Consider the following 26,600-nt stretch of genomic DNA (forward strand, 5'->3'; position numbering starts at 1 on the left):
TAATCTATCTAACTCGCGTTACATTGATGCATGACATGCAATTTACCTGGATGCGTTGACGTAACAAGCCAGAGCGTCTTTCGGTTGGCTAACGCTTTCGTACAATATCCCTAGATTAGTCCAAGCGGCCGAATGGGTCTTGTCTAGCTGTACAGCGCATATGTAGGCTTGTAGTGCATCCATAGGCTGATTCTGCTGCTGATACAGAACGCCTATGCTGCACCATGTGTCTGCATTGCCTTCCGATTTTTCGACGGAATTCCTGCCGAGAACATTTTCAAATCATGATAAAAGAAACAAGCATTTTGTATGAATGTAGTTAGAAAAGTCTAAGAAGAAGCTAATAACGAACCCTAATTTCTCATTAGCTTCATATATATTTTTTATCTAAAACGTCAATATTTAAGCATCTTTATAAGTTAATGATCATGAAAAAAATTACTTCAAATTATATATATATTTTTAAATTTTTACATATTGTATCAATTATATATTAAATAGATATTATAATATTAAATAGATATAATATTAATTTAATATGCAAATATTTATTATTTCTCTCTTTTCTATATCTTTATTTTATTTTATTGAAATAAATTAAATTGAACTTTGAATTTAATAAATAATAAAATCTCCTTTTATTTACTTAATACAATATATAAATAATATATAAATTTTCATCAATAAAAATTACTATATTATATAAAAATAATTAAATTATTTTCATATATTCAATATTATACTCTAAATAAATAAACTATTTAGAATATTCTATGATATGATGTTTATATATTTAAATGTATATAAAATTTAATTTATTAAATTAATTATTAATTAATTATTTTAGGAAAAATATATTAAATAAAATTTAAAAATTATTTAAATAAAAATATGGAAATAAAAGAAATAAAATAACAAGTACAAATATAAAAATCGTATAAAAATTTATATATTAGTTTCATTTTCTTCAAAACTCTTGAAACAAATTATTTCTCGAAAATTCAACTCATTTCTTTTATCTAAAATAAACCTTTCAATATTTAACATTAAAAATGGCTTATATATATAAATCCATCTATACATATAATTTATAAATCATAATTTACTAAAGTTATTCATTGCAAAATATCATTTTATATTATATTATTCCCAGTTTTTCTTTTACTCTCCTTACTTATCCTATTTTATATGCTTGTATTACCTGTACGCGATAAACGCATCGTGAACCTTTCCGGAGGCAGCCAGACAACGACCCAAGAGGTAGAGGCTCTGTCCACTCTTAGGTTCAGCCTCGATGGACTTGTGAAGACAGTGGATAGCTATCGTCTGCTTCTGCTGTCTGGTTATGCCCAGCACCGTACAGTCAACCACATGGTACATCCATCCTGCAAACGACAACGTGATTCATACACACGCGCTATTCCGCTTTCCTCCTAGAGCACCGCACCGAGGTGTTATCTCGACGCTAGACGAGAAGCTAGTGAGCTATACTCGATAGATTTTCGCAGGTACAGCCTAGGGATAGCTCTGGCAATCGCGCTTCTGTCCCTTCTCTAGGGGGACTGTCTCGTGTTACCCCTCTATAAACATAGGCGTAGAAACGTGAAAAAACAACTAACATGTACAACAAGAGTTTCGCCTTCTCGTCGAAAGGGGTAATTTTTTTAAGCATCTTTGGCGACATTTATATTCACAGACTGCATTTAATGCGAATTTCCAGTCTTTTCATACAATACAAAAATGCAGTTTGTAATTTTTTTAAATGTGCTTGAGGCACTATTTTAATACAAGAAAACTAAAGCTCACGTACAATCTTAATTTATTTTTTTCGAAATTTAATTTTAATAAATTAATAAATTTTTTGCGATTAAAATGATATCACATGTAACATAATTTGGATAATTTTCAAGTAGATGCATTAAAAAAATGTTTGTTTTGCATCTAATTAAAAATTATTCGAACAATGTTGTGTTTGATGATTTATCACAAAAGTCTCATTATTTCATTAAAATTATTTTTAAAAAAAGATAAATTAAAAATATAAGAACTCTAGTTTCTTTTATTATATATTGATTAAAAAAATATGAACAAAAACAATATTAAAAAAAAGAATATGAAGAAATATATTAAAAAGAATATATAAGAAATATTACATATTAATAAATATATAATATTTCTTATAAATAAATAAATTTCTTATAAATAAAATAAATTTATAAATAATTCTTATAAATAAATTTATAAATTCGAAATTCTCTTCTCTTTATATAATATTATAATTATTATAATTATTAAAATTATAATATGTTGTAAATGTAATAAAAAATAATAAATGTAATAATAAATATAAATGTAATAAAAATTATAATAAAAAAATTATATTTCCACGCGATAATGACGTCAATTTATGATAACTACTTCGATTGCAACGCGTGTTTACCTGTTGATACTCGACGAATTAATCGTCGTGGGAAAAGCGACGCGTCACGAGAAGTTGTTTTTCCCGATAAATACGTAAATGTGCGAACACGTGGCGGGGAAAGCCACGTGGAAACCGTTCGAGTCAATTCATTCGCCTGATCGATCAACATTAACATAATTAACATAATTATGTATTTAAACTTATTTTTAATAATTATTTTTAATAATTATTTTAATAATTATTTTCATAATTATTTTAATAATTATTTTATTTTATCAATTAAGGAGAGAGTATTTTTAATATCAATTCAAATTCTTAATAAAAATTATTAGATCAGTAAAAAAATCGTTATAGGTTCCCCTGGTCAAATTCTGTTTCAAATAAATTTATATTATTATATATATATTAATCTATATAAAATTTTATAAATTTATAAATTACAATTGGTATTATATTACATTCTTGAAAATTATCTTTCTAAGTAAAAAAGAAGTCGAAGGACATTTTAATAAATAGAAATTTTGAATCAATGATTTTTTTCGACGTCGAACTTTATGAAAAACACTAAAGTTTTTAAACTCATTTTCCTTTTATTAAACATATATTTCAAGCCAGAATTCTTTCTCTCTCTCTTTCTCTCTCTTCTCAAACTATTCCCATCTTTCCCTTTCCATTCGTTTCTCCTATTCGCAAGGTTAATAACTGTCGGTCGTTCGTTTACCCTTAGTTTCATTTAGTCACCTGGAATACCTGTCCCATCTGTAAAGGCCTATATCTAATTCGCTTTGCCCTTAGCTTGTGAGCTCAGCTGGTTTCGGATGAGCCCTCGAGAATCTCAAATTAGACCTTTCGATTTAAAGCCCATTTTCTCCGAGAAATCTTCCACCGATTTTCCGAGTTTCCGAAAGTTGTGGGTTTTACTAAGAAAAATCTTTCATCGCATACAAAATTTTTCACGCATTTAATTAATCGCAATTAATGAATGATGACTTCGCGAAATTTATTATTCAGCCAACGAGAAATATTTGCCCTTTCTTATTTTTCCCAAAGGATGGAAGAATGAGATTTAAAAAAAAAAGGGTAACAAAACCGGTCGATCGCGATCAGAACGATCATTCAGGCAAGGAGCCATAAACATAAGTCGTAAAGTACGAGTCCCGTTCGCAACGCTTGCCCGATCACGTCCTCAAGAAGACACAACCCCCCGGGAGATACGAGACGTGCGACTTTCACCGAGAGACGATCCGCTCCGAAGGGAAAAAAATAGGAAAGCATATGAGTCACCGTTGTTGACACGTTTGAAAGGACAATGCGGTGTCCGAGGACGTGAAAAATTCTCATTAGACGGGATCCTTTTGTCCCTGAAGAAGCATTTTAAGTATCGGAAGGAGATATTTTAGGCATCTTTACTGTCGCGACGAATAAAAGGCGAGAGGTGTCACCCCCACGACGAGGCCTCGGAGCAAGGGAGTTTTTCTCTCGGGTCGTCGAATCTTCAGTCTCGCTCGAATTCGGTCGGTTCCTCTCTTGGCGTGCCGGCTGCACTCTGCCAAGTAGTCTGCAGACACGTGTATTGATTTATTCCGGGTTAGGGTGGGCCGGGGATGAGACGGAGAGGCAATCCGGGGAAGGGAGAGTGAATGAACGAGGGACAGAGAGGGAAGGAGAGGCCGCGCCGTGAATGGGATGGAGAGAGAGGGAGCGACTCCGGTTAGATTGTGGGAAAACTATCCTCCGTTTCCCTCGCACCTGCCCTATGTCCCTCTCTCTCCCTTTCTTCCTCTCTCTCTCTGTCTCTCTTTCTCTCTATCTATCTATCTATCTATCTATCTCTCTCTCCTGTTTTAGACTGTGCGTAGACTAGATGCCGAATTGCGATACGCTAGAGTGTCCCTCTAGAATTAGAGTATAATCGGGATCTTCCAAAATATTAATGCAAGGAATCTTATATATAACATAATAATACATATAATATTGTATAAAAGGAATTTGAAAATTATTTTATATATTACTACAATTGTTGAATAATTAAAAATCAAATGTAAAATTATCTTTGAAAAATACTTCTTCATACAATAAAATTAAATATAACATATTATAATTATAATATATTATACATAAACAAAAAAATATAAAACTGTTAAATTAAATACAATATTATATAAAGAATTTAAAAATTATTTTATATAGGGTCCCAGACTGTCCCAGACTTAACGAATCAGCTGTTAATAGGAGATTCCTGAGATTATTTGGAAACGACTTTCAAATAGAATTTTCCGAAAATAATATTTTTGTTTCATATTCTTCTCTTTCTCCATAATATCTTAAATATTTATATATCAAATATTTGCACACTCTCTCCTAAAGTTAAAATGTGTCGGAATCTTTAAAGTGTGTTTCCCAATCGCGATATCTTTCGTTTTTCCCTTTTCTTGACTATTTATACAGGATATGTCGTTCTAGCAAGTCAATCTTTTCTTTTTTTTTTAATAAGGATATCGAGTGATACCGACAATTTTTAAGTTTTATGAAAAATATAGAGATAAACTTTGAATGTTTTAGTAAATATAATCTCTCTTCTAGCTTTATTTTCTGTAAATATTTTCATTAAATTAAAAGCATTTGCAAATTGATTATTTGCGTCATGTTTTTATTATTTACGTCAGAATTTAAACAATTTTATTTAATAAATAAAAAGATTTATATTCACAAATTTAGGAGCAATTGATAACACAATAAAAAAAATAACAAATAAACAATATACAATTTTACACAATTATTTAGTCAACACAAAACTTTGCGTACAACATATGCATCTGATTCTCTGATTTTGTGTGAGCATTTTAGTATTATTATATACAACTGTCTCTTGATAAAGATTATATCAAATATTAATATAATATTATATTAAATATTATATTATATTAAATATTTAATATAATATTATATTAAATATTATATTAAATTATTTAATCAATCATCATTTAATATCAAATAAAAATTAACCAAGTTGAGACAAGACAAGACAATATTTTTGTTACAAAGCTTCAAGGACCAAGATAAAATTTAAGTTCTCAAAAATATGTATTAATATCAAAACAATATTTTTATGAATATTATCTTGTTTTGAGTCTTATCTTGTGCAATTCTAGATAAAATCGCACTCTCAGAGTAATTAGTAGACAGAACGGACTTACCCAGTTGACGACAGATATCAGCCTTGAGATGCGATGGCAGTACCTTCTCCTTCAACAGGACTTCGTAGTGCTCTTTGGCTAAGCGATACTTGCCCTGAACCTCGTACAAGTGAGCAATATGGAATTTTACTACAACACACAAGGTAAGAAACGAGTAAGAAACAAAGTTCCCTGATATGTTCTTTCACCAGTCTACTAATCAGAAAGACATGTTATATCTGTAGAAGGCAAGTTTTATCGGCTAGATTTGGAGAGGAGAGATTGGGAAAAAGGAATTCCAAACTTCCTGTATGTCAGAAGCATCGAAGTACGGCTGGCTATTTAAAAAAGCGCGACTTCCGATAGGAAATTATATCGTACATTCCTGCGCAAAATTCTCGGTATCCGAAAGAGAGAGAAGAGTGACTCCTGGACGAATCATCGAATCATTAAGTGGGAAGTTTGCGATTCGGAGTCATGAATCAGTAACAGTCATCCTGATTCATCTTCGCGAAAAACTTCCGCCTAGGAATTCTAGGTTTCATATGTGACGTATACGAGATAGAAAAAGGAAGTTCTGATTGCAATCTCAATGACGGATTTCCGGAGTCAATCTTTTCTTGGAAAAATAAAATCGTCGTTAAATTAATATTCATTAAATTAATATTCAAGACTTATTAATTATTAATATAATTATATTGTTTATAAAAATTTAAATATAATATTGTTTTAATATAAATTATTGACACAAAATGTTGGTCGTTTAATATTAAATAAAAATAATTTTTTTAATCCACTTTTCACTCGAAAATTTAATTTCTTTCCTACTTGAAATTTCACGTTACGAAATATATGAAACTCATTAATTGTTATATCGCCATTAATTAAGAAATATAAGAGTAAAATAAAAAATATAGTAAATAAAATAATAAATAAATAAAATAATAAATAAAAAATATAAGAAATATTCACGATATTTTTGATTAATTAATTTGAATGATTAATAATTAATTAATAATATGTTGTTGATTAATTCTTAAGGAAAACTAGTCGCAAATAAGTCGCTTATGTATATAATCATGAGGAAAATTTCAAAGTCCGATTCGTGAATAAATTCTATCTAAATAAATCCCGTAATCGATTCAGGAAATGCTATTGTAATTTTTATTAGATATTCATATCGCTAAAAAAATAAAATCTTTGTTCTTCAATTTAGCTTCCATGAATTATATAATTATGATCATAATATTATAGTTCAATTCAAATCATTAAACTTGGATTTTAAATGTCATAATCTTCTTTAGTATAAAAAATAAAAAAGATGATCGCACACACTTATACGCCTGGATTAGGCATCATGTAAAAATATATTACACCTAATCAATCAAAATAAATTTCTATTGAAAATCTTAAAAAAATAGTTCAATATTTTTATGTAATATTTTTTAAAATAATTCTCTTCTACTGAAAATGCTTTAAAATAATGTATTTTTATATGATATTCCTAAAGTAAATTTTTTTACTGAAAAATTTTTGAAACAATATAATACTTTTAGACAATATTTGTAAAATAAACTTTTCTATTAAAAATTTTTTCTAAAATTAAAAGTAAAAGAAAATTGTACATAACTAAAGATAGAACTGTGGCGAGCTGATAAAACTGGGAAACGAGAACGATGCGAGCATCGAGAAAAGGCGGTCAAGTTCGTGGAGGAAGTTAAGTGAGCGAGCGAAACGAGGGATGGATGTTGTCGACGGGAACTACGATGTAAATAGGGTGCGCATTTTTTCCGGGTTTCTCGCAATGCGAGGAAGTAAACTTGCCACTTACTCTCGAGCTTGGAAAAGGAAGCAGGTGTGGTGGCGTCGATCAGGGCGAGGGTCAGGTGCTTCAAGGCGGCGTCGAACTCAGCGTGGACCTTCAGCATCAAGCCAAGCCGTAGGTGAACCTCGCAGGCCCGCGGGAATCCTGGTTCCACCCATAGCACCTGCTGGAACGCTTTCACGGCCCTGAAACACGCAACGGAGCGAAAACGTTATTTTCCATCTTGTAGAGAAATTTTCTGACATTCCAGATATTTTTCTTCAAAATTTCAAAACAAGAGAATATTTCTTGGCGCAACTTTCTAAAATAAAATAAATATAATAAAGTAAGATAAATTTTTTATATAAATATAAATTATATAAAATTATATAAATATAAATTTTATATAAATATAATTTTATATATTTTATAAATAAAATAAATTTTTTTATTGTATGCACTTTGTTTACATAAAGAAAAATGCAGAAACATTTAAGTTTCGAGTCCTAGATTCGCAAATGTATTGAAAAAATTTGAATAGCTTTCGTAAAGTAAATATTTTTCATTTGCATAAATTTTCATTTTTTTTATCACTATAGATTACAATAAAGCTTATATATTATATTTAATGTTTTAAGACATTGAATATGTAAACATAGTAGATAGACGTACATATTTATAATATATCTCTAATATTTAAATATTTAAAATATATTAAAAAATTTCCCTACCATTAAGAAACATTTTTTCTACATAAATTAGAATAAAAAATTATTTTATTAGAGCTTCTGTCTATTTTTATCGTTCAATAAAAAATTAAAAAAATTATAAAACATATATCTAGCTTCTCAGGCGCAAATATTAATTCTTTCTAGACAGAACTATATTTATTCTACGATATTATATTGTAAAAAATTATTTTATTAGAGCTTCTGTCTATTTTTATCATTCAATAAAAAATTAAAAAAATTATAAAACATATATCTAGCTTCTCAGGCGCAAATATTAATTCTTTCTAGACAGAACTATATTTATTCTACGATATTATATTGTAAAAAATTATTTTATTAGAGCTTCTGTTTATTTTTATCGTTCAATAAAAAATTAAAAAAATAATAAAACATATATCTAGCTTCTCAGGCGCAAATATTAATTCTTTCTAGACAGAAATATATTTATTCTACGATATTATATTGTAAAAAATTATTTTATTAGAGCTTCTGTCTATTTTTATCGTTCAATAAAAAATTAAAAAAATAATAAAACATATATCTAGCTTTTCAGGCGCAAATATTAATTCTTTCTAGACAGAAATATATTTATTCTACGATATTATATTGTAAAAAATTATTTTATTAGAGCTTCTGTCTATTTTTATCGTTCAATAAAAAATTTAAAAAATAATAAAACATATATCTAGCTTCTCAGGCGCAAATATTAATTCTTTCTAGACACAAATATATTTATTCTACGATATTATATTGTGTCGCGATCATCGAGACAAGATTGCCTCTTCATCATTCCTTGCTTCCCGTAACCTTCCTGTCCGCATGCACGCAATGTGGCAAAGGTGAACGCGCAGGAAGTGGTTAGTACATAACGTCTGTCACGCGACCACGGGGCCCCGCGAACAAAAATAAAGAACAGGGGGAGCGGCGCGCGCGCGCGCGCGCGTAGCAATTGTTACGAGAGCGACATATCGCGAACCGTGCGATCGATACGCGTCGATCGATCGCGCCGATGCACATGGAAAGCCGGAAACGAATAATAACACATATCGTAGCGACCAGACGATGACCATAATACTGCGAGCCCCTTTGAGAAATGTACAATCTACGATTGAAGACTCTTATTTTCAAGAGTTGTCTTCGAATGATATTTTCTCCTTCTCCAAAAGACGGTGATTACGTGCAATTTTCAAAGACGACAAAAACTGAGTCGAAAAGTCCTGAACCATTTTTTTTTCCAAGATTTATTAAATAATTAATCAGATTTAAGTATTAAAAAGATTTCTGAAAAGATGAATTGTTTAAAAATTAACACAAAACAGTTTATTTTTTTGCTTATCCAAATCTTCACATGTTGATAACGAGGTTGTCTTTTTATTGGTGCGACTTTACTCATTAATTACTTTATTAAGCATTATGGAAAAAAATGGTTCAAGACTTTTCGACTTTTTAATCAGGAATAACGCTATTTGCTTAGTGGGAGCTTCTTAAGATACACCCTGTATATTAATCCGAGAAAAATAGATATTAGTAATGTAGTAATAGTATGTGTGTAATATATAATATACAGAAAAAATTTTATATTTTCCCTTTTGAGCGAAAATAAAATGCAAAAACAAATTTCTCCGAACGAAAAGCTGTTTCTAATTTTCCCCGTCCGGGAAAAATAAAATACACAACTGGAAACAAATTTCTCAGGACGAGAAGCTATTTCTAATTTTCTCTATTCGGAAAAAAACAAAAAAAAAAGAAAAAAAATTTTTTTCAGAACGAAAAGTTATTTCTAATTTTCCCCTCGTTTGAGGAAAAATAAAATGCACGCAATCAAAAAAAATTTTCTCGAAACAAAAACTGTCTCTAATAATTTTGAGAATCATTGAGCCGTCATCATTTTCGTAAAATATTCCGAGATGCTATGAAAATAAAACATTTAATTTTTCTCCAAGGGGTTACTTTCGATCGCCAATTTATTCGGAGCATCGAGAGAGGCTGGACGGGAGCCAATGTCAGCTCGCAGCCCGGCAGAAGGCGAGAGCAGCGTCCGTCGTCAAGACGTCACTTTCGTTCCCGTTAAACGACGGCCGTGTGACGGTTACATATAGGTCACAGGTTATAACCGGATTTCTCCGTCCCTTCCGCAATCCCTTTTTCAAGTCTCTATTATTTCCGTTCCATCATCCCTCGTTAATATTTTGTTCTCCCATACTTTCCCTCGGCTCTCTTTGTCCATACGATTTTTCAGAGAAGAAAAATAAATTAATAAATTATCAAAATTAAACAAATAAATAAAAACATAAAAAATTAATCAATCAATAAAATGTAAAAAAAATAAAAAATTAATCAATCAATAAAATATAAGAAAGTAAAAAATAAATCAATCAATAAAATATAAAAAAGTAAAAAATAAATCGATCAATAAAATATAAAAAAATAAAAAATAAATCAATCAATAAAATATAAAAAAATAAATCATCATTTTAATTATTTTCAATTAATAATTCAATTATTATCAGTTCTTTTTACCCTTTCATTTGAAGATACGTGGCTTTTTTCAGGTATCATTTTCATAAAGGAAAAGCAGAGGGAGTAAAACGCTAATCTTTCCCATATCGTTCCAATTTTAGTGTATCCGGCGTCGAAACGCGCGTGGCCTGTGTGTGTGTGTGTGTATGCGGCATTAAACATGTATATATATCCATCGCAGTGTGCATGTGCGCGACACACTTTTCACAGCGCGGGGTTACGGCACACTTTTCCTATCCTAAGCGAGGCGGTTATGAAACACGAGCGACGTAACGCTTACGATTATCTCCGTGGCTCTCTGTGTAACGTCGCGTTTAACCGCGCGGGCTTGATAAATGCCCGCAACAGCTGAGCCGCCTGCCTTTCACCGAATGCGAGCTGCAATTCTCGCTAGAATAAAGCGGCAAGGTAAAAATGCCGATCGACGAGGAACGCAAGTTATCATTGCAGAAACAAAGAGCCAGAGAGAGAGAAGTTGACTCTCGAAAAATATCCCCGGAGGAAAATGTCGTAATTTACGTATGAATAATACACGTGCAATTGTCTCGAGATACAGGGTGTTCCTCGTATAAATAGAATACAGACCAATAATAATATTGTCAAGAAAGGAGCATCTTCTTCTTGATATGAATAATTTCTGGAAATTTTATTTTCAAGATTTATCATTTTTTGAATGGTGCATTTCTTCATAAAAATTTTCGAAATTATTTTTAGACACTAACATCTATTTTATATCAGAGCCAAGAAAAATTATCGATTGAAATAAAATTTCTAGGAAGAAACAAAGTGTTTCATTTTAAATGAAAATTTCATTTAAAAATAATAATTAAAATTAAATAAAAATAATAAATGTGTGTGAAATTGCATCGACACGAAAGTGATTTTTGGAAATTCTTTCAAGTAAAAAAGAAGGTGCCTATTTTTCAACAAGGAATATGTTGTTGGTAACATCAACATCTAAATAAGACTCTCTTATATACAGAGTGTCCCAAAAAACAGAGTTCTTTTAATATCTGACAGATTCTCTTCGGTCAAGTCGATTTTCACTTTCGTGACACGTTTCTCGATCAATTTGAAATAACTGGCTTCGTAAAATACAAATGACATCCTTCTGATCGAGAGATCCTGTTTCTACCACGAGAGGCGTCCGGAGATAAGCGATGATTTAACGAGAAGTAGTAAAAACATGAGAAAAAAAATCGATTACCATCACGTCATCTATATGAAAAAGAGAGAGGGGGGAGGGAGGGGGAAGCAGAGAGCGGTAGTAAATTCATTCATAAGAAGGTCCATTCATCGCTTCATTCACTCGCCTCGTTTCCTTTCGGGGTTCGTTGTCTTCGACAATGAGTCACTCCCGACGCGAGCAGGAAGAGAAATGTCAGTGACTCGCCCGTTTCGCAAGAAACTATAATGCTATCAACTATATGCGAGGCATCGGAGGAAGAGAGAATAGCAAAAATCAGTATCCAATTATTCACTCAATTCTCACAATAGTGATTAGTTTAAGTTAAATATGTTAGGATTTTCAGCCCTCAAAAGAATTTGTTGTGTTGACAGGATTAATAAAATATTCAGTTTAATAAGGAATCTATTACGAATTAGATCATTTAATTCTACTTATTTAAACTTACAAGATACTGTAGTATTTAAAAAAAATAACAAATAAAAAAATTAAATTAAATTAAATTTAAAAAAATAAAAAAAAATAATAAAACAAAAACTAAAAAAAAATAAAAGCTTTTTATGGTAAGATTAAGATATCTTTAAAAATTCAAAAAAATATGGAACCCCCCAAAATTCTCATTATTAATAAAATAATTATTGAAATATTTTTAAATTGAAATATTTATTAAATTGAAATATTTATTAAATTGAAATATTTTTTATTTACCTATTTTCTTTAATATTATTTAATCTCATTCCTTTTAATTCTCTGAAATAAACATAATATATTCGTAAGGAATATGAAACTGTAAATACAATTGATAAAATAATAAAATTCATGACAAATAAATTAAAATAATAATAAATATAACAATTTTCTAATTTCAAAATTAATCAAAAATCTATTAAGTCGAAATAATAAATAAACTCCTACTAGTAACTAATGTCGGTAGAATACTGAACAACAATCAAGAGATACATATCTCGAGATACAATTCTACATAATTTCGTTATGATCGATATTTCAATTAATTTTTTCGAAACTCTTTCTCAATAAAATTCATCCGAGATTAGTCTCTTCGCTCGGTCACGCTCTGCTGTATAAGCGTAACGTGAAAAAAGAAAAAAAAAAAAAAAAAAAAAACAAACCCAGATAACCCAGATTGCAGTTTCGCGTGGCGAAAGTGCGCCCCATAAACGCGCGAGATTCCGCGCGAAACGCGGCCGGAACGGGCCGCGGGGAGGGGGGGGGGCGTAAATGGAGTCGTTAGGGGTGACGTGCGATGGCAGGGTGCGCGCGGTATCGTTAAGGACGATCTCGGGGACCTTCTCATTATCGCCGCGCAACACTTCCAATTTCCTGAGCACGAGAAACGACGCCGGGCGTCGCGACGCGTCGCGTTGCATTACACGTCGGACGTAAAGGGTGCATTAAAATGCACCCTTCTGAGCCGGCCGGTCGGCCGTTTAACACCTCATAAATTAATCGCACGCGAGTACGAGCGCGTTAGTTTAACACCTCTGCTAAGCTAACAGGACCAAATTAGCAAAATCAAACCTATTTACATTATTTAGTATTTATTTTGTACTAATTTCTATCGCTAATAATAATTTTGTATCCTGTGCAATTTCGAAAAAAATCATGACACTGTCACTTTAATATTAAGTCAGCAGAACCACAATAAAAAAAAAACAACAAAAAAAGAAAATCAAGTACAGAAATAACGGACTGAATTTCAGTCCGTTCAAATTCAGTCTAGTGTATTTCTGTATTTGATTTTCTTTTTTTCTTTTCTTTTTTTATTGTGGTCCTGCTGGCTTAATATTAAGGTAGCAGTGTTATGGTTTTTTTTCGAAATTACACAAGTTACAAAATTATTATTAATGGTACAAATTAGTCCGTTATATTTCTGTACTTGATTTTCTTTTTTTTGTTCTTTTTTTATTGTGGTCTTGCTGATTTAATATTAAGATGGCAGTGTCATGATTTCTTTCGAAACTGCACAGAGTACAAAATTATTATTGTTGCTATAAATTAATACAAAATAGGTACTAAATAATGTGATAGGTTTGATTTGATTTTGCTAATTTGGTCCTGGCTTAACAGAGGTTAGTTTAACGCCTTATCGGCGATTTCCGCTGCTACCGATTAACGAGGGAGGACGAGAGATTCCTCTCGAGTTTCAGCGGACAAATCGTTCTTAATAAAACACTTCTTGTATATTTTTTTCTTGTAACATCATTTTTCTATCTTACGAAAATTTAATTAGATTTAATCTACTTCGACGTCTTTTAATTCAAGCCAGAATTGACAGAACTTTGTGGATAAAATTCAAAGCAATAAAAACCGATATTTCCCGAAAAAAAAACTTCAAAAAATTGATCTTTTCTATTAAAAATATTAAAATAAATAGAAAACGATATTCATTAATTAAGAGTCTTCTAATTTAAGCTCTACTCAAAATAAAATCCTAGATTAGGATGTAGCAAATAAATTAATTTCTTGTTAGAAGATGTTGAAAGATAAACTCGAATCAAATCTATATCGATAAATATTTCTAATTCTACTATTATTACATATTTTTTATTAAATTAAAAATTATAATAAAATTATAATAAAATTTTTAAAATGTCAATTAATTTAAATTTATAAAAGAGTTATTATTATAACGATTTAAACTATCATGATTAGTATAATTTATTAATAATTATTAATTAAATATATATATATATTAATAATTTATTAATTTATTAATTAAAGTATAAATCTTAAAAATAAATTTATATATTTTAATGTTAAACAAAATAAATATAATTTAATATTATACATATATTAATTACTTTTATATTTTTTGCTAGTTTATTCCACCGGATAAAATCCGAGATGGTAAAAGCCGGAATTTACCATAGGTTTTTTCACTTACTGGATTTTGCCAGCAAACTCTAATTTAAGCTTATTAAAATTGCGAAATATACGGTAACATCATTAAAGAATAATTAGTACTTGCAGCAGATAATTTATTATTGCTAAAAGTGAAATTAATACATTGTGCCAACAATATAATAAAAATATAGTATAAAAATATAATATAAAAATATCTTTATCATAATTAAAAATGTACAGGCACATTTTTTATAAAAACATTAATTTAAAGAATAATTAAATCTGCATATCTGTATCGAGTTAACGTTCTGTTTATGCAATTCTTAGTATGACTAAGAGAAAAAAAAAATTCCTGAGAAGCGTCTCATGTTCTCCATCTTTATGTAAACTTTCAATAATATCTGACAGGAGCATCCTTTGAGAGAAATCTTATTAAACGAACACATATCGAATAAATCTCTCGTTCACGGAGAAAACCGTTCCGAAAAATGTAATCGTTCTTAATGACTTCCTTATTATACAATTTCGCTATCTTGATCACGCACGCACCTTCACCGTGACTCGGACACGCGTCAGACACGCATTAATTTGGTATCCTACGAATTAATTAACTATTAATTATTCCACAAGAATGATGTTAGGAATAATTCCGGGGAAATCAAATGTGAATTAATTAAAAAATTTCAATTTTAACCTACGCAAAGTCCTATTTTTATAATTTCGTATCAAAATAAATAATTAATTTTTTTCTAGATTAATCATTCAGATTAATCTAGAAAAAAATAATAATTTTACTAAAATAGAATTCAAAATAGAATTAGAGGACAAAAAACTTGCTATATCTATCGTTATTTAAGGATGTATAAAACTATAGTAATGATAATTAAATAATATAATTAATTAATTAAACAATGAAAATTTAAAATTAATTAATTAATTTAAATTTAAAAATTCTAATTAAATAATAGAATTCTATAGATATTTATATTATGAATCTGAGAGGCACATATACAACATATATAATCTAACAATAAAATAATCTGACTTTATAATGTGATGGATTAATATTGTATATACATTTTTTCAATGCGTGTTTCGAGAGAAATACCGAACAAAGAAAAGAGACTAATGATGCGTAAATAAATTAATGCGGGGTGAATGATCCTGAGACATCCTTCCCAGGTCCTGGACTAAGCCCACCCGCCGTGGGATTACGACGCCCACGCAGCTGGCAGTCGTGCATAGGAAGGCTGTCGGAACGACTAACAGACGACGACTAACAATTTCCTAGTGACCCACATCGCGCTCTCGATGTCGTCTCACTCCCACGCGCGCATTTCTCCCTCTTTTCCTCTCTCTCTTTCTCTCTCTCTCTCTCTTCGCAATTACATCTGCATCTCTCGCGTAGAGGCTCTCGCGTGGTAAGACAGTCGCAAAACTATGAATCCTAATAATATCTTACCACAGTTCGGTCAGGAAACTAGTGTTTATTTTTTCCTCATTAAAATACAAGGATCTCATTAGAATACAAGAATCAAAAAATTAATTTTCTAAAATATTATTTTATAAAAAAAACCTATGAAAAGATTTAATTTAATTTTCTGAACTGTTATTTTCAAAATTATTTAAAAATGTTTGCTTTCTAAAAGATTTTCTGAAGTATTTTTTATAAAAAATCTTATAAAAAAAACCTATAAAAAGATTTAATTTAATTTTCTGAAGTGTTATTTTCAAAATTATTTCAAAATGTTTGCTTGACTGGAATCAAATTCATGGTAAAAATTCCCGAAAAAAAAGGAGGAAGATTTTCAGCATGAATTTGATTCCAGTCAAGCAAACATTTTGAAATAATTTTGAAAATAACACTTCAGAAAATTAATTTTTTTAAATAAAATTTTTTAGAAAATAATATTTCAGAAAATTAATTCTTTTTATAAGATTTTTTATAAAATGATATTTCAGAAAATTAATTCTTTTATCCTTGTATTCTAAAATTATACATTTTACTCGTAACATCAAACCCTCTTGTCTTGTTGTCTAAAAATAAATTGGCATCACAAGAATGAATTTATTAAGATTGCGTTATTAGATCGTTTTAATCGGATAAATTTCTGTTCAAAGAAATGTGTCGACGAGACACAACCGGTGTTTTCTCTATTCGCGATGTCACCATAAAGCGGGCACACACGTGCATGTTGCCTCGTCTCGCGGATGCACCTGTACATCAGGAGGATCCAGGTGCGCGATGGACTCGCGACTTGCTGCCACGAGTGTTTTCGAACCGCAAACGACAAGACGGTTGCGACAATTCGACCTTCGACAGCAACAAGAAGCAGGCCCGCTCCTTTTGCAATGAATCATCGCGTGCACCCGGTAAACAAAGCCTTTGTTAACTCTGTCAAATTACATATCACATCGAAAAAATACATTTCGACCGGTCCAAAAAGAAATGAATGAAAAATTTCGAAAGAGAGAGGAGAGGTCCCACATGATAAGATGATAAAAATCTTCATCATTTTTCTCGTGAAGAAGATTAATTCTTTTTACAATATTTTTTATAAAAAATAATATTTCAGAAAATTAATTTTTTTACATTTTTTATAAAATAATATTTCAGAAAATTAATTTTTTTACAACATTTTTCATAAAATAATATTTCAGAAAGTTAATTTTTTTATCCTTGTATTCTAAAATTATACATTTTACTCATAACATTAAACTCTCTTATCTTGTTGTTGAAAAATAAATTGCCATCACAAGAATGAATTTATCGAATTGAACGTCTCGATCAAAGATACTTCGATGATGAATTAGAGCAACGGTATCTAAGACTGCGAGTCATAAATTGCGACAGAGGACGAGCCGAGAGTCTCGCAATAGCGTATTGTCCTGCCATTGCTGCGGCTGGAAATTCTCTCTCTCTCTCTCTCTCTCTCTCTCTCTCTCTCTCTCTCTCTCTCTCTCGCTCTCTCTCGCTCTCGTTCGCTCTCGCTCACTCTCGCCACGCGATGCAACATATGCAACGGTACCTCCCACTATTGCACATCGAGAGAAAGAGAAAGAGAGAGAGAGAAAGAGAGGAAGAGAGAGTCTAGAGTCGAGTGATGGACAATGGATGTAAAGTTACATAACGGATCGCGCGGACTAATTTTCTCGCTACGGGAACGCCAATCGGTTCATGACCCGAATCCGCGGCGCTATCTCGCTTAAAATAGACCTGGAAGCGTCGAGAGAGAGAGAGAGAGAGAAAAAAAAAATTGGAAACGTCACTCGTTGCGCGCGCGTGCGCGGATAGATAAGTGAAGTCCGTGTGCATAGCCTACTTAGGCAAGGCTACGAGAGAATTCGCGGCTAGAAGTTATTATCTCCTACGACGTGACGCGGTACAAGACGAGGAGAGTCGAAGGCCTCGCACGAGTATAGCTTGTGTAGTTAATACACGTCGATATAGTTCAGGTATAGATGTAGATTACTTCGGCGTTTTGCTTTCCTCAGAGATTACGTGGAGCGACAAGGTTCAAAGTTGAAAAATCTTTAGCGGTATCTGCATATCGATATTTATTCGTGAATTTGAATGCCATTTTTTTCGACGTTAATAAATATGAAATTATGGCAAAAATTTAATTAAATTGAAAACTATTTGATATTTCTACAATAATAAAATTTTGTAACTAATATCTCTACATCTTATATACTTATAGTTATATTATAGTTATATTATAATTATATTATAGTGATAATATAATTATATTAATTTTTTTATTTAAATAGTAGAGATATTTATTTTTTTATTTAAATGTAGAGATTTTATTTGTAAGTATTAGATATCGATTTTTTTTGCAATTTTCAATTGTGGAAATTAAACCTGAAAAATTTCTATTAAAAAAGCAACCAAAATATATTAAAAAATTAAAGAGGTTATTTTTATATATCTCTCAATAAAAAAAAAACAAATGTATGCAACAGCAGTGACAGATGCATCTCATCGCACGCGTCATGCAGGTGTGTGTACCACGTGGTACGCAACATGCGGTGCGACTAAATCTTGCTGGACAAGGTGTCCATCGGCGAAGCGATAGTTCTTTGACCATTCTCTCTTTTTTTTCCTCTCTCTCTTTCTCTCCTTTCTCCCTTCTAATCTCGTTAATCCACCTCTTAAACTGACCAAATAAACATTATCTCGATCGTCTGATACAGAGCGTTGGAAGGATAAAAAAAAACACAGGCACACGTGTCGCACACAATTAAGCAAATTAATTATGCATTGATATTGCATATGCTTGTAAATGCTTCGGTGCGTTTCTGTTCATTTTTACGATACATTTGTCTTGCAACGATATTGCTATCATATATATATATATATATATATATATATATATATATATATATATATATATATATATAATTTATATCGATGATTATAAGCGATTTTTAAAACATGAGAAAACATATATGTAATTAAAAACATACGAAATAATATTTGAAGAAAAAAAGAGAGAATACATTTTCTTTCATTTTATTTAAATTGAAGGGAGAGTTTAAAAATTGAAAATAATTTATCACAATCCGAAAAGAGAAGGAAGATAAATATAGGATATATACCTATTCAAATCTTGTAAAAAAATTCCCTCATCTTCCACGTACCCTTATTCAAAATTCTAAGTCTAACGAAAAAAAATTATCAAAGAGAGAACTATTTTTTAAAATTCTCCGAGTTCCAATAAAATTCCATGAGAATCTCTTGATTTTTCAAAGCACACAAAAAAATCCCTGAGAACTCCAAGTTCTCCATGTTTTTTCAGGGACTAGACACTTAAATAAATATAACTTTGTAAAAATATCGTATCTCTCTTTAACGTGATACGCGATATTTCGTTATCAAATGACGTCTTATATACTTTATATATGAGGTATCAAATCAAAACAGTACGAAATTTCGTATGCAACGATCCGATACGATGATAAAATTCATAGCTACCCGATAAAATCGGATTTCGTGGAAGGAACCGAGAAGCGGAAAATCGCTCACTCGCATTTGTATTACAATACATTATACTATACGTGCATACATTATGCACCGTCGAAAAAGATCGGCGAAGACGATAGAATCGTGCATCGCTAAACTGTTTAAACGTCGCCATTGCCCTCGATCGCATCGCGATACCGAATTTCGAGGTAGCGACCTTTCGCCTCCACTGATTGCCTCGAAAGTTTTCAATCAGAATCAATTCTTAACCATCTCGGAGAGATATCTTATTAATATCGCAAATAAAGTTCTAATAATCTTTATTATTTATAAATAATAACGAGTTAATAAATACATGGTGTTTCAAAAAAAAAGAAAGGAAAAAAAATTATAAAAGTATGTTTCAAATTAATAAAAATTTTAATAAAAATTTTAAAAAATAGAAAAGATCATAGATTAATATGATAATAATAATATTAAATTATTATATTATTATTATATTATTATTATATTATTATTATATTATTATTATATTATTGTTATATTATTATTATATTATTATAAAATAATATAATTAATTTTATTATTATATAATTATTATTATATTTATATTTAATTATTGTATCTTCATTATCCTTATTATAATATTATCATTATTATTTAATTATCATTATTATTTAAATAAATAATTATGCCTGTATTTATCTCCTCACATTATGCACAATTCAATAAAAAAAAGAATGAAAGAATAACTATTTCCCTATTAGTTTTTTTATCCTAAATACATTTCCGACTTTCAAATTGCTTTGATTTGTCAAAATTTTGAGAAATTTATAATTGAAGTTACAAAACTAAGACTGTTTTATTCATCATATTATGTATTTTATCGCATTAATTTTGTTGCAATCAAAGTTAAGTACCTAGCAAATTAGAATATTATTTTAGAAAGTTATTATATAAATATTTTTATTGAACACTGATCAAAAGTAGATGTTTCGATTATTCGAAAAATCTAAAGAGAAAGATTGTTCAATTTTTCGAATTGTTTTTCTTGAAATATAAAGTACCTTATTGTTCAAATACAAATTTTTATCTTTCCAAATAAAACACGGAATAGAATATCTTTTTATCTCAGTCGAAAGAATACTTTATAAACATCGATACGTTTTCTATACACACAAAGCACAAATCTGTGTATTATGTGTTTCTTTGAAGAAATAAAAATATTTATTTACCAGAGAAGAGAGCGAAATTTTGTAAAAAAATCCCCTGAAAATTCCTTGATGTTTTATTAAATCTTTTGTTTAAAATTCAAGTATAGAATTTTTTACAGATTTTCTGAATGCTTTCTGAGATAAATTTTTTTATTGTATGCATTTTCTAATAATTTTCATTCATATAAAAGAAAAATAAAAAGCCATTTAAGTTGCAAATTTGAAAATGAAGAATTGAAGAAAAACTAAATAGCTTTCATAAATATTTTTCTGTATAATATTTATGTTTATTATTTTTATTTAATAAATAAAAAATAAAAAATATAAACATTATTAAATAAAAATGAACATAAATATTATGCAGAAAAATACAAGCGACCATGCGACTTTCTCGATGAATAGCCGTGTCACGGAAAAGATAAAAACCGTTAATGTTCCACAGTCGCGACTCTGCGGATGCACCTTTACGACAAGCACGTGCATACTTCCTGTGCAACTGGTGGCGTCTTTCGCCGAGGCTTAAATTGAACGAAAGGGCTCCGCGCCGTGTAAACAGGTGATCGATACGTCCCGTTCGCGTGCATACGTGCGTTCGTGCGTGCGTGCATACGTGCGTGCACGACGTCCATTAATGCGATATGTGGATACATCGATACGCGGAATATCTCGCAGATATTAATAAGGAAAAAGCGACTCACCTGAGTATCGCGGGAATTTTATTGTCCGACGCACACATGCACATGCGATTAATTTAATTTCGCGCATATCATTTATCACAATATCATATTCATATATAGGGTGTTTCTTAATAAGTGCGACAAATTTTATGAATATATATTCCTACATCCCTGCCTGTTGAGTTACAATCCTCCAAAAATGAGGATAAAAATTATGGTTTTATTTTTTTTCACAAATTTAGAACAAGTTAAAGAAATGAAATTAGGTGGATATTTTCTACTAGTAAAAAGATTATTTATTAATATTTTTTTTCAGCCTCTCGTATTGTTATAAGGGGATCAAACTAGCAACCCTTATTCAATTTTTTATTAGATTTAACGTTTATATGAAAAACCCCTCTTAATTCTCGACAAAAAGAATCATCTTCTAAAATTTTTCTCACTTATTAAGAAACACCCTGTATATATAAAAACTTTATATATAATATATATTATTTAAATACATATAATATTCATAATTTAGCCAATCAGTGGATTATCAATTGCTTGCAATATAAGAATAAAAAAAGGGTATAACAATCATGCGGGAAAATATTTAAACAGTTAATTCTAGTTAAACCGAATCGAAAAATTCTTTACCATTTTTTTATTCGAGCTATAGTTATCAATATGATGAATTAAAAATGAGAAAAAGAAAAAATTGCATTTGTGATTCTGTGATATGCAATTAAATTTTCAAAATCATATGAAATATCGTAACTTTTTTATTCCTTTCTTCATCACTATTTCAATGTGTCATATACGTAAAATAAAAAATGTACAATATAAAGTTACGTATGTGAAAAAGTTGAAAAAAAAAATAAAAAATGTACAATATAAAGTTACATATGTGAAAAAGTTGAAAAAAAAAAATAAAAAAATAAAAAAGTTATGACACAAGTTATTTCACATACGACTTCAAAACTTGTATTTTTGACGAAGACTCGATTACAGATTTCAGGATCATAAATACAACATTTCTTCTTTTCACCTCGATATTTTTTATGAAAAAATGGAATAAAAAAATAATAAAGTACTCATCGATTTGATCCGCAAAATTCATTATTTAAATATCCTCCTGCATGACTGTTATATTCTGCACATCGACGGTAATTTTCTCTTCTCGCCCTCGTTAATTAACGAAGTATAAATACAATCGATAATCGCGTAATGCGATTACAATGTAATATCCACAATTGAGTTTCATTATCGCGTAATGCAATCGCGTGAATCATTAAGATGCATACACGAGTGACGATGCAATAATTATATTTAGAGATTCGTATGAATTCATTCGCATCATTCGCGTCCCTCTCGCAAGAGAAGCGAACGGAACTTTGTTCCGAGGAGGCTCTAGTGTTTGCCAAGATATACCCGGGGCAGGTGATGCCCCTTAATAACGTATTCCGATTGTAGAGCCATCATGTCCGTGGAATTACGTTTCCAAATGTGATAAAAGACTTGACCACGTCTCGTTCTCCTCAAGTGAACCGACACGTTCATCGTGTCTACGTCTTAGATCACGATACACAAAGGATAAGGAGAATGTATATAATGTGAATATTCCGCTTTGAATATTCCCTGTGTGTATTTCTAATGAGCAAACGACGTGAATCTCTGTTGTCTCAAATGCAGCGAGGCCTACTTCGGGATATCTTCATAAATAACTTGCCTGATTTCTCATTATCTTTGTTCAAAAAGTTCCAGCTAAAGAGAATATTAATTAATTATAATTTATTAATTAATTATTAATAATTTATTAATTATAAATATTTTAAAGATTTTTGGTGCAATTTTCTAAGATAAGTTTTTTTTATCATATGACTTTTCTAATGTTTTCCACTCATACTCAAAGGAAAAACACAGATTTAAGTTTCAAGGTTTGGTTTTGATAGATTTGCAAATATCTTGAATAGCTTTTAAAACATTTCTCATTTTTTTTTATAATTAAAAATTATAAAAAAGAATATGTATCATATGTATGTAATATTTTATTAAGATATTAAATATACAGGGTGCTTTTTAATAAGTGCGAAAAATTTTAGGAGATGATTCTTTGTTGAAAATTAAGGGAGACTTTTCACATTAAAAAGTTCTAATAAAGAATTGAATAGGGGCTGCTAGTTTCATCCCCTTATAACAATACGGGAGGCTGAAAAAAATATTAACAAATAATCTTTTTACTGGTAAAAAATATCCACCTAATTTCATTTCTTTAATTCGTTCCAAATTTGAGAAAAAAATAAAAACCCAATTTCCACCCTCATTTATGGAAGAGTGTAACTCCACAGTAAGGGATGTAAAAGTATATGTTTATATGAAAAACTCCCCTTAATTTTAGACAAGAAATCTCCTAAAATTTTTCGCACTTATTAAGAAACACCCTGCGAATAAAGCGTGAGTTATGATAGTTCGACTACTTACAATATAAGAGAAAAATAAAAGTCAGAGAGAGAATTTTTTTTAATTTTTTGAAATCCTCAATAAAATTCCGAATTCCCTGATTTTTTCAAGTGCAAAAGAAATTTCAGATTTTTCATGTTTTTTTTTTCATGGAGTAAATCCTGCACATTTTCTTTTCTTCTCAAAAAGGTGAAGAAATGAGATAGAGGTGTGAAATTTTCCACATCGAAAAATGCGAAAAATTATATTAAATTTCTCTCTCCCTCTCTCTGTCTGTCTCTCTTCATGCATGTATGTCTCTATTTCCTCAAAAATTATGGCCTCGGTACGTCTCATATGCGACACGACCCGAAATCGAAATCAATTTATCATCGTAATATATGCACAGCTCGTCGGTTTCTTTTGCGCTTTTACACACACGGCGGTAATAAAGTATCTCGCAGCGTTTAAATTTAACGGGGGGAAGGAGAGGAGAGAGAGAGAGAGAGAGAGAGGGAAGGAGGGAGGACGCGTGCCACAAGCGCGGCAAGTCGGGAATGCACCTGTCCACCATCTTGGTCCCACTCTCTCCGGGTATCCCGTATGGCATCTCGCGGTCGGTCGACGACGACGACGAGAGGGCAGGGGGAGGACGGAGGAAGGAAGGAGAATAGGAGAGAGAAAAGGTGGAAGAAAGGCGAAGGTGAGAGAGCGGGACGCAGGAAGCGGCCGAGACAGGATGTGGGCAGCTGTTTACCAGCTGGAGGATGATGCACGTCGATGTTGTTGATGCGAGCTTACGAAACTTTTGTGCGTGTCGTACGTGGACCTTCGAGGGCCGAAGAAAGTGTGCCTCGAAATTACATCGATTCTCACATCATTTCGAAATTCTTTTTTTTTTCCTCTCTTGGATGTCTCTAATATACTTTAATTCAGAATTTTCATATATATTTCAGTTCAAGAATTTTTTTTGATATTTTAATTCATTATATTTTTATTCATTATATTTTTAATTCATTGTGTTTTAATTCAAGAATTTTTTTTGATATTTTAAGTCATATTTCAATTCAAGAATTTTTTTTATATTTTAATTCATTATATTTTTATTCATTATATTTTTAATTCATTATATTTTAATTCAAGAACTTTGTTTGATATTTTAAATCATATTTTAATTCAAGAATTTTTGTTATATTTTAATTCATTATATTTTCATTCATTATATTTTTAATCCATTATATTTTAATTGAAGAATTTTTTTTGATATTTTAAGTCATATTTTAATTCAAGAATTTTTTTCATTGCAATTTTCATGTGCATCGCGTACAGCATCTTTAATTTAATTTTAAACATTTTTAATCACTTTCGATTTTATTTTTTTCGCATTTTAATTCCCTTCAAATAAAAAGCTTGCAATCTTTTCATGTCTTATTTTTTATCTCGATATTATCTCATGTCACACTTATCTTGAGAATACTTTTAATATATTTTAATCTCTTTCTTTCGAGTAATAATAAATATCAAAATATCAAGAAAAGAGAGGGATTTTTTCATGTCATTTTATAATTCCCTAAAAATTTTGATTTTATCTCACATCATACATTTCATTTTCGATCTCGATCGCTCAAATATCTTTTTATCATTGCAATATCACGCATCTATAATAATTTTTGAGATATCTTTACAAAATTTATTCAATCCTCCCCTTAATCTAGTTTTATCGAAAGAAGAGAAAAGAAATCGTGGGGGTGAGGCAGGTGGTCACGATCGGCGTTCGGCAGTTTTTCCCATCGGCCGCACTCGACACGCATTTTCCATCTCGGTCTCTTTCCTCCCAGCAGACAATACATCTTTGAAGGCGTCCTTCCGGCAGCGAAACAGCCGTTCCCTTTCGTTCCCTACGATCTTCTCGAAAGGCTCCCTTCACAAAATGGACCTCTAGTTAAGTTTTTGTTGGCTTCCACCTTTTTCGCTCGCTCTCTCCTCTTTCCCTCCCTCCTCTCGCCCCCACGGGGCTTTCTCTCTCTTCTCCGGCTGCGATCAGAATCCCTCTAACCGATCTTGGATCGGCTCGAAAGCGGATTCACATGGTCGATCGAGTCCCCTTTGTACCTTTCAAAAGCCCCGGAGCTACACCTGGGGTTAACAACGTAGTCTAAATGTTACCTAGGATCTTTGAATCGTCAATCTGCCCCTCGATCTAATACTTATCTTACTTGGTAATTTTCCCAAAATCTATTTCTCCTCTACTATTCAAACTACTGTTCGATTTTATCTTTTTAATATCATATTTTTTCCTTAAAACGATAAATATATATGGAAGAGATCTCGGTGTTGTTTTACTTAGGGGGTGAGTAAAACGAAAAGAAGCTGTTTAAAATAAAATATATTTATGCCGCTCGCGTGCCCATCTTCTCTCAACTTGTTTTTTACATCGATCTAATCCTCTTGAACTTCTACTTTTTCTTGAATGATAAATAGAAATATGTAATATTGATACAATATTGATTCATCTTAATTGAAAAATTCTAAGCAAATCCTCGATAAATAGTATTTATTTTTCTTTGTTTTGAAATCCTCGCTTTATTTCTCGATCCTCTTAATCATCAATATAAAAA

The 26,600-nt window shown here is 30.6% G+C and overlaps 1 protein-coding gene across 2 annotated transcripts in view; it reads right to left on the reverse strand.

Moving 5' to 3' along the window:
- Positions 1 to 26,600, reverse strand: part of LOC105247921 (histone demethylase UTY) — a 77,001-nt gene that overhangs the window by 8,800 nt on the left and 41,601 nt on the right. For both annotated transcript variants that reach the window (XM_025406807.1, XM_025406809.1), the window contains 4 exons: positions 7,430 to 7,608; positions 5,620 to 5,748; positions 1,202 to 1,385; positions 47 to 262 (listed from right to left, as the gene is read on the reverse strand). In XM_025406807.1, the coding sequence (XP_025262592.1) occupies positions 47 to 262; positions 1,202 to 1,385; positions 5,620 to 5,748; positions 7,430 to 7,608 (708 nt within the window). The remainder of the gene's footprint in view (positions 1 to 46; positions 263 to 1,201; positions 1,386 to 5,619; positions 5,749 to 7,429; positions 7,609 to 26,600) is intronic.

The sequence above is a fragment of the Camponotus floridanus genome, unplaced genomic scaffold (assembly GCF_003227725.1).
Source record: "Camponotus floridanus strain SB8 unplaced genomic scaffold, Cflo_v7.5 scaffold155, whole genome shotgun sequence".
In the NCBI taxonomy this organism is placed as follows: Eukaryota; Metazoa; Arthropoda; class Insecta; order Hymenoptera; family Formicidae; genus Camponotus; species Camponotus floridanus.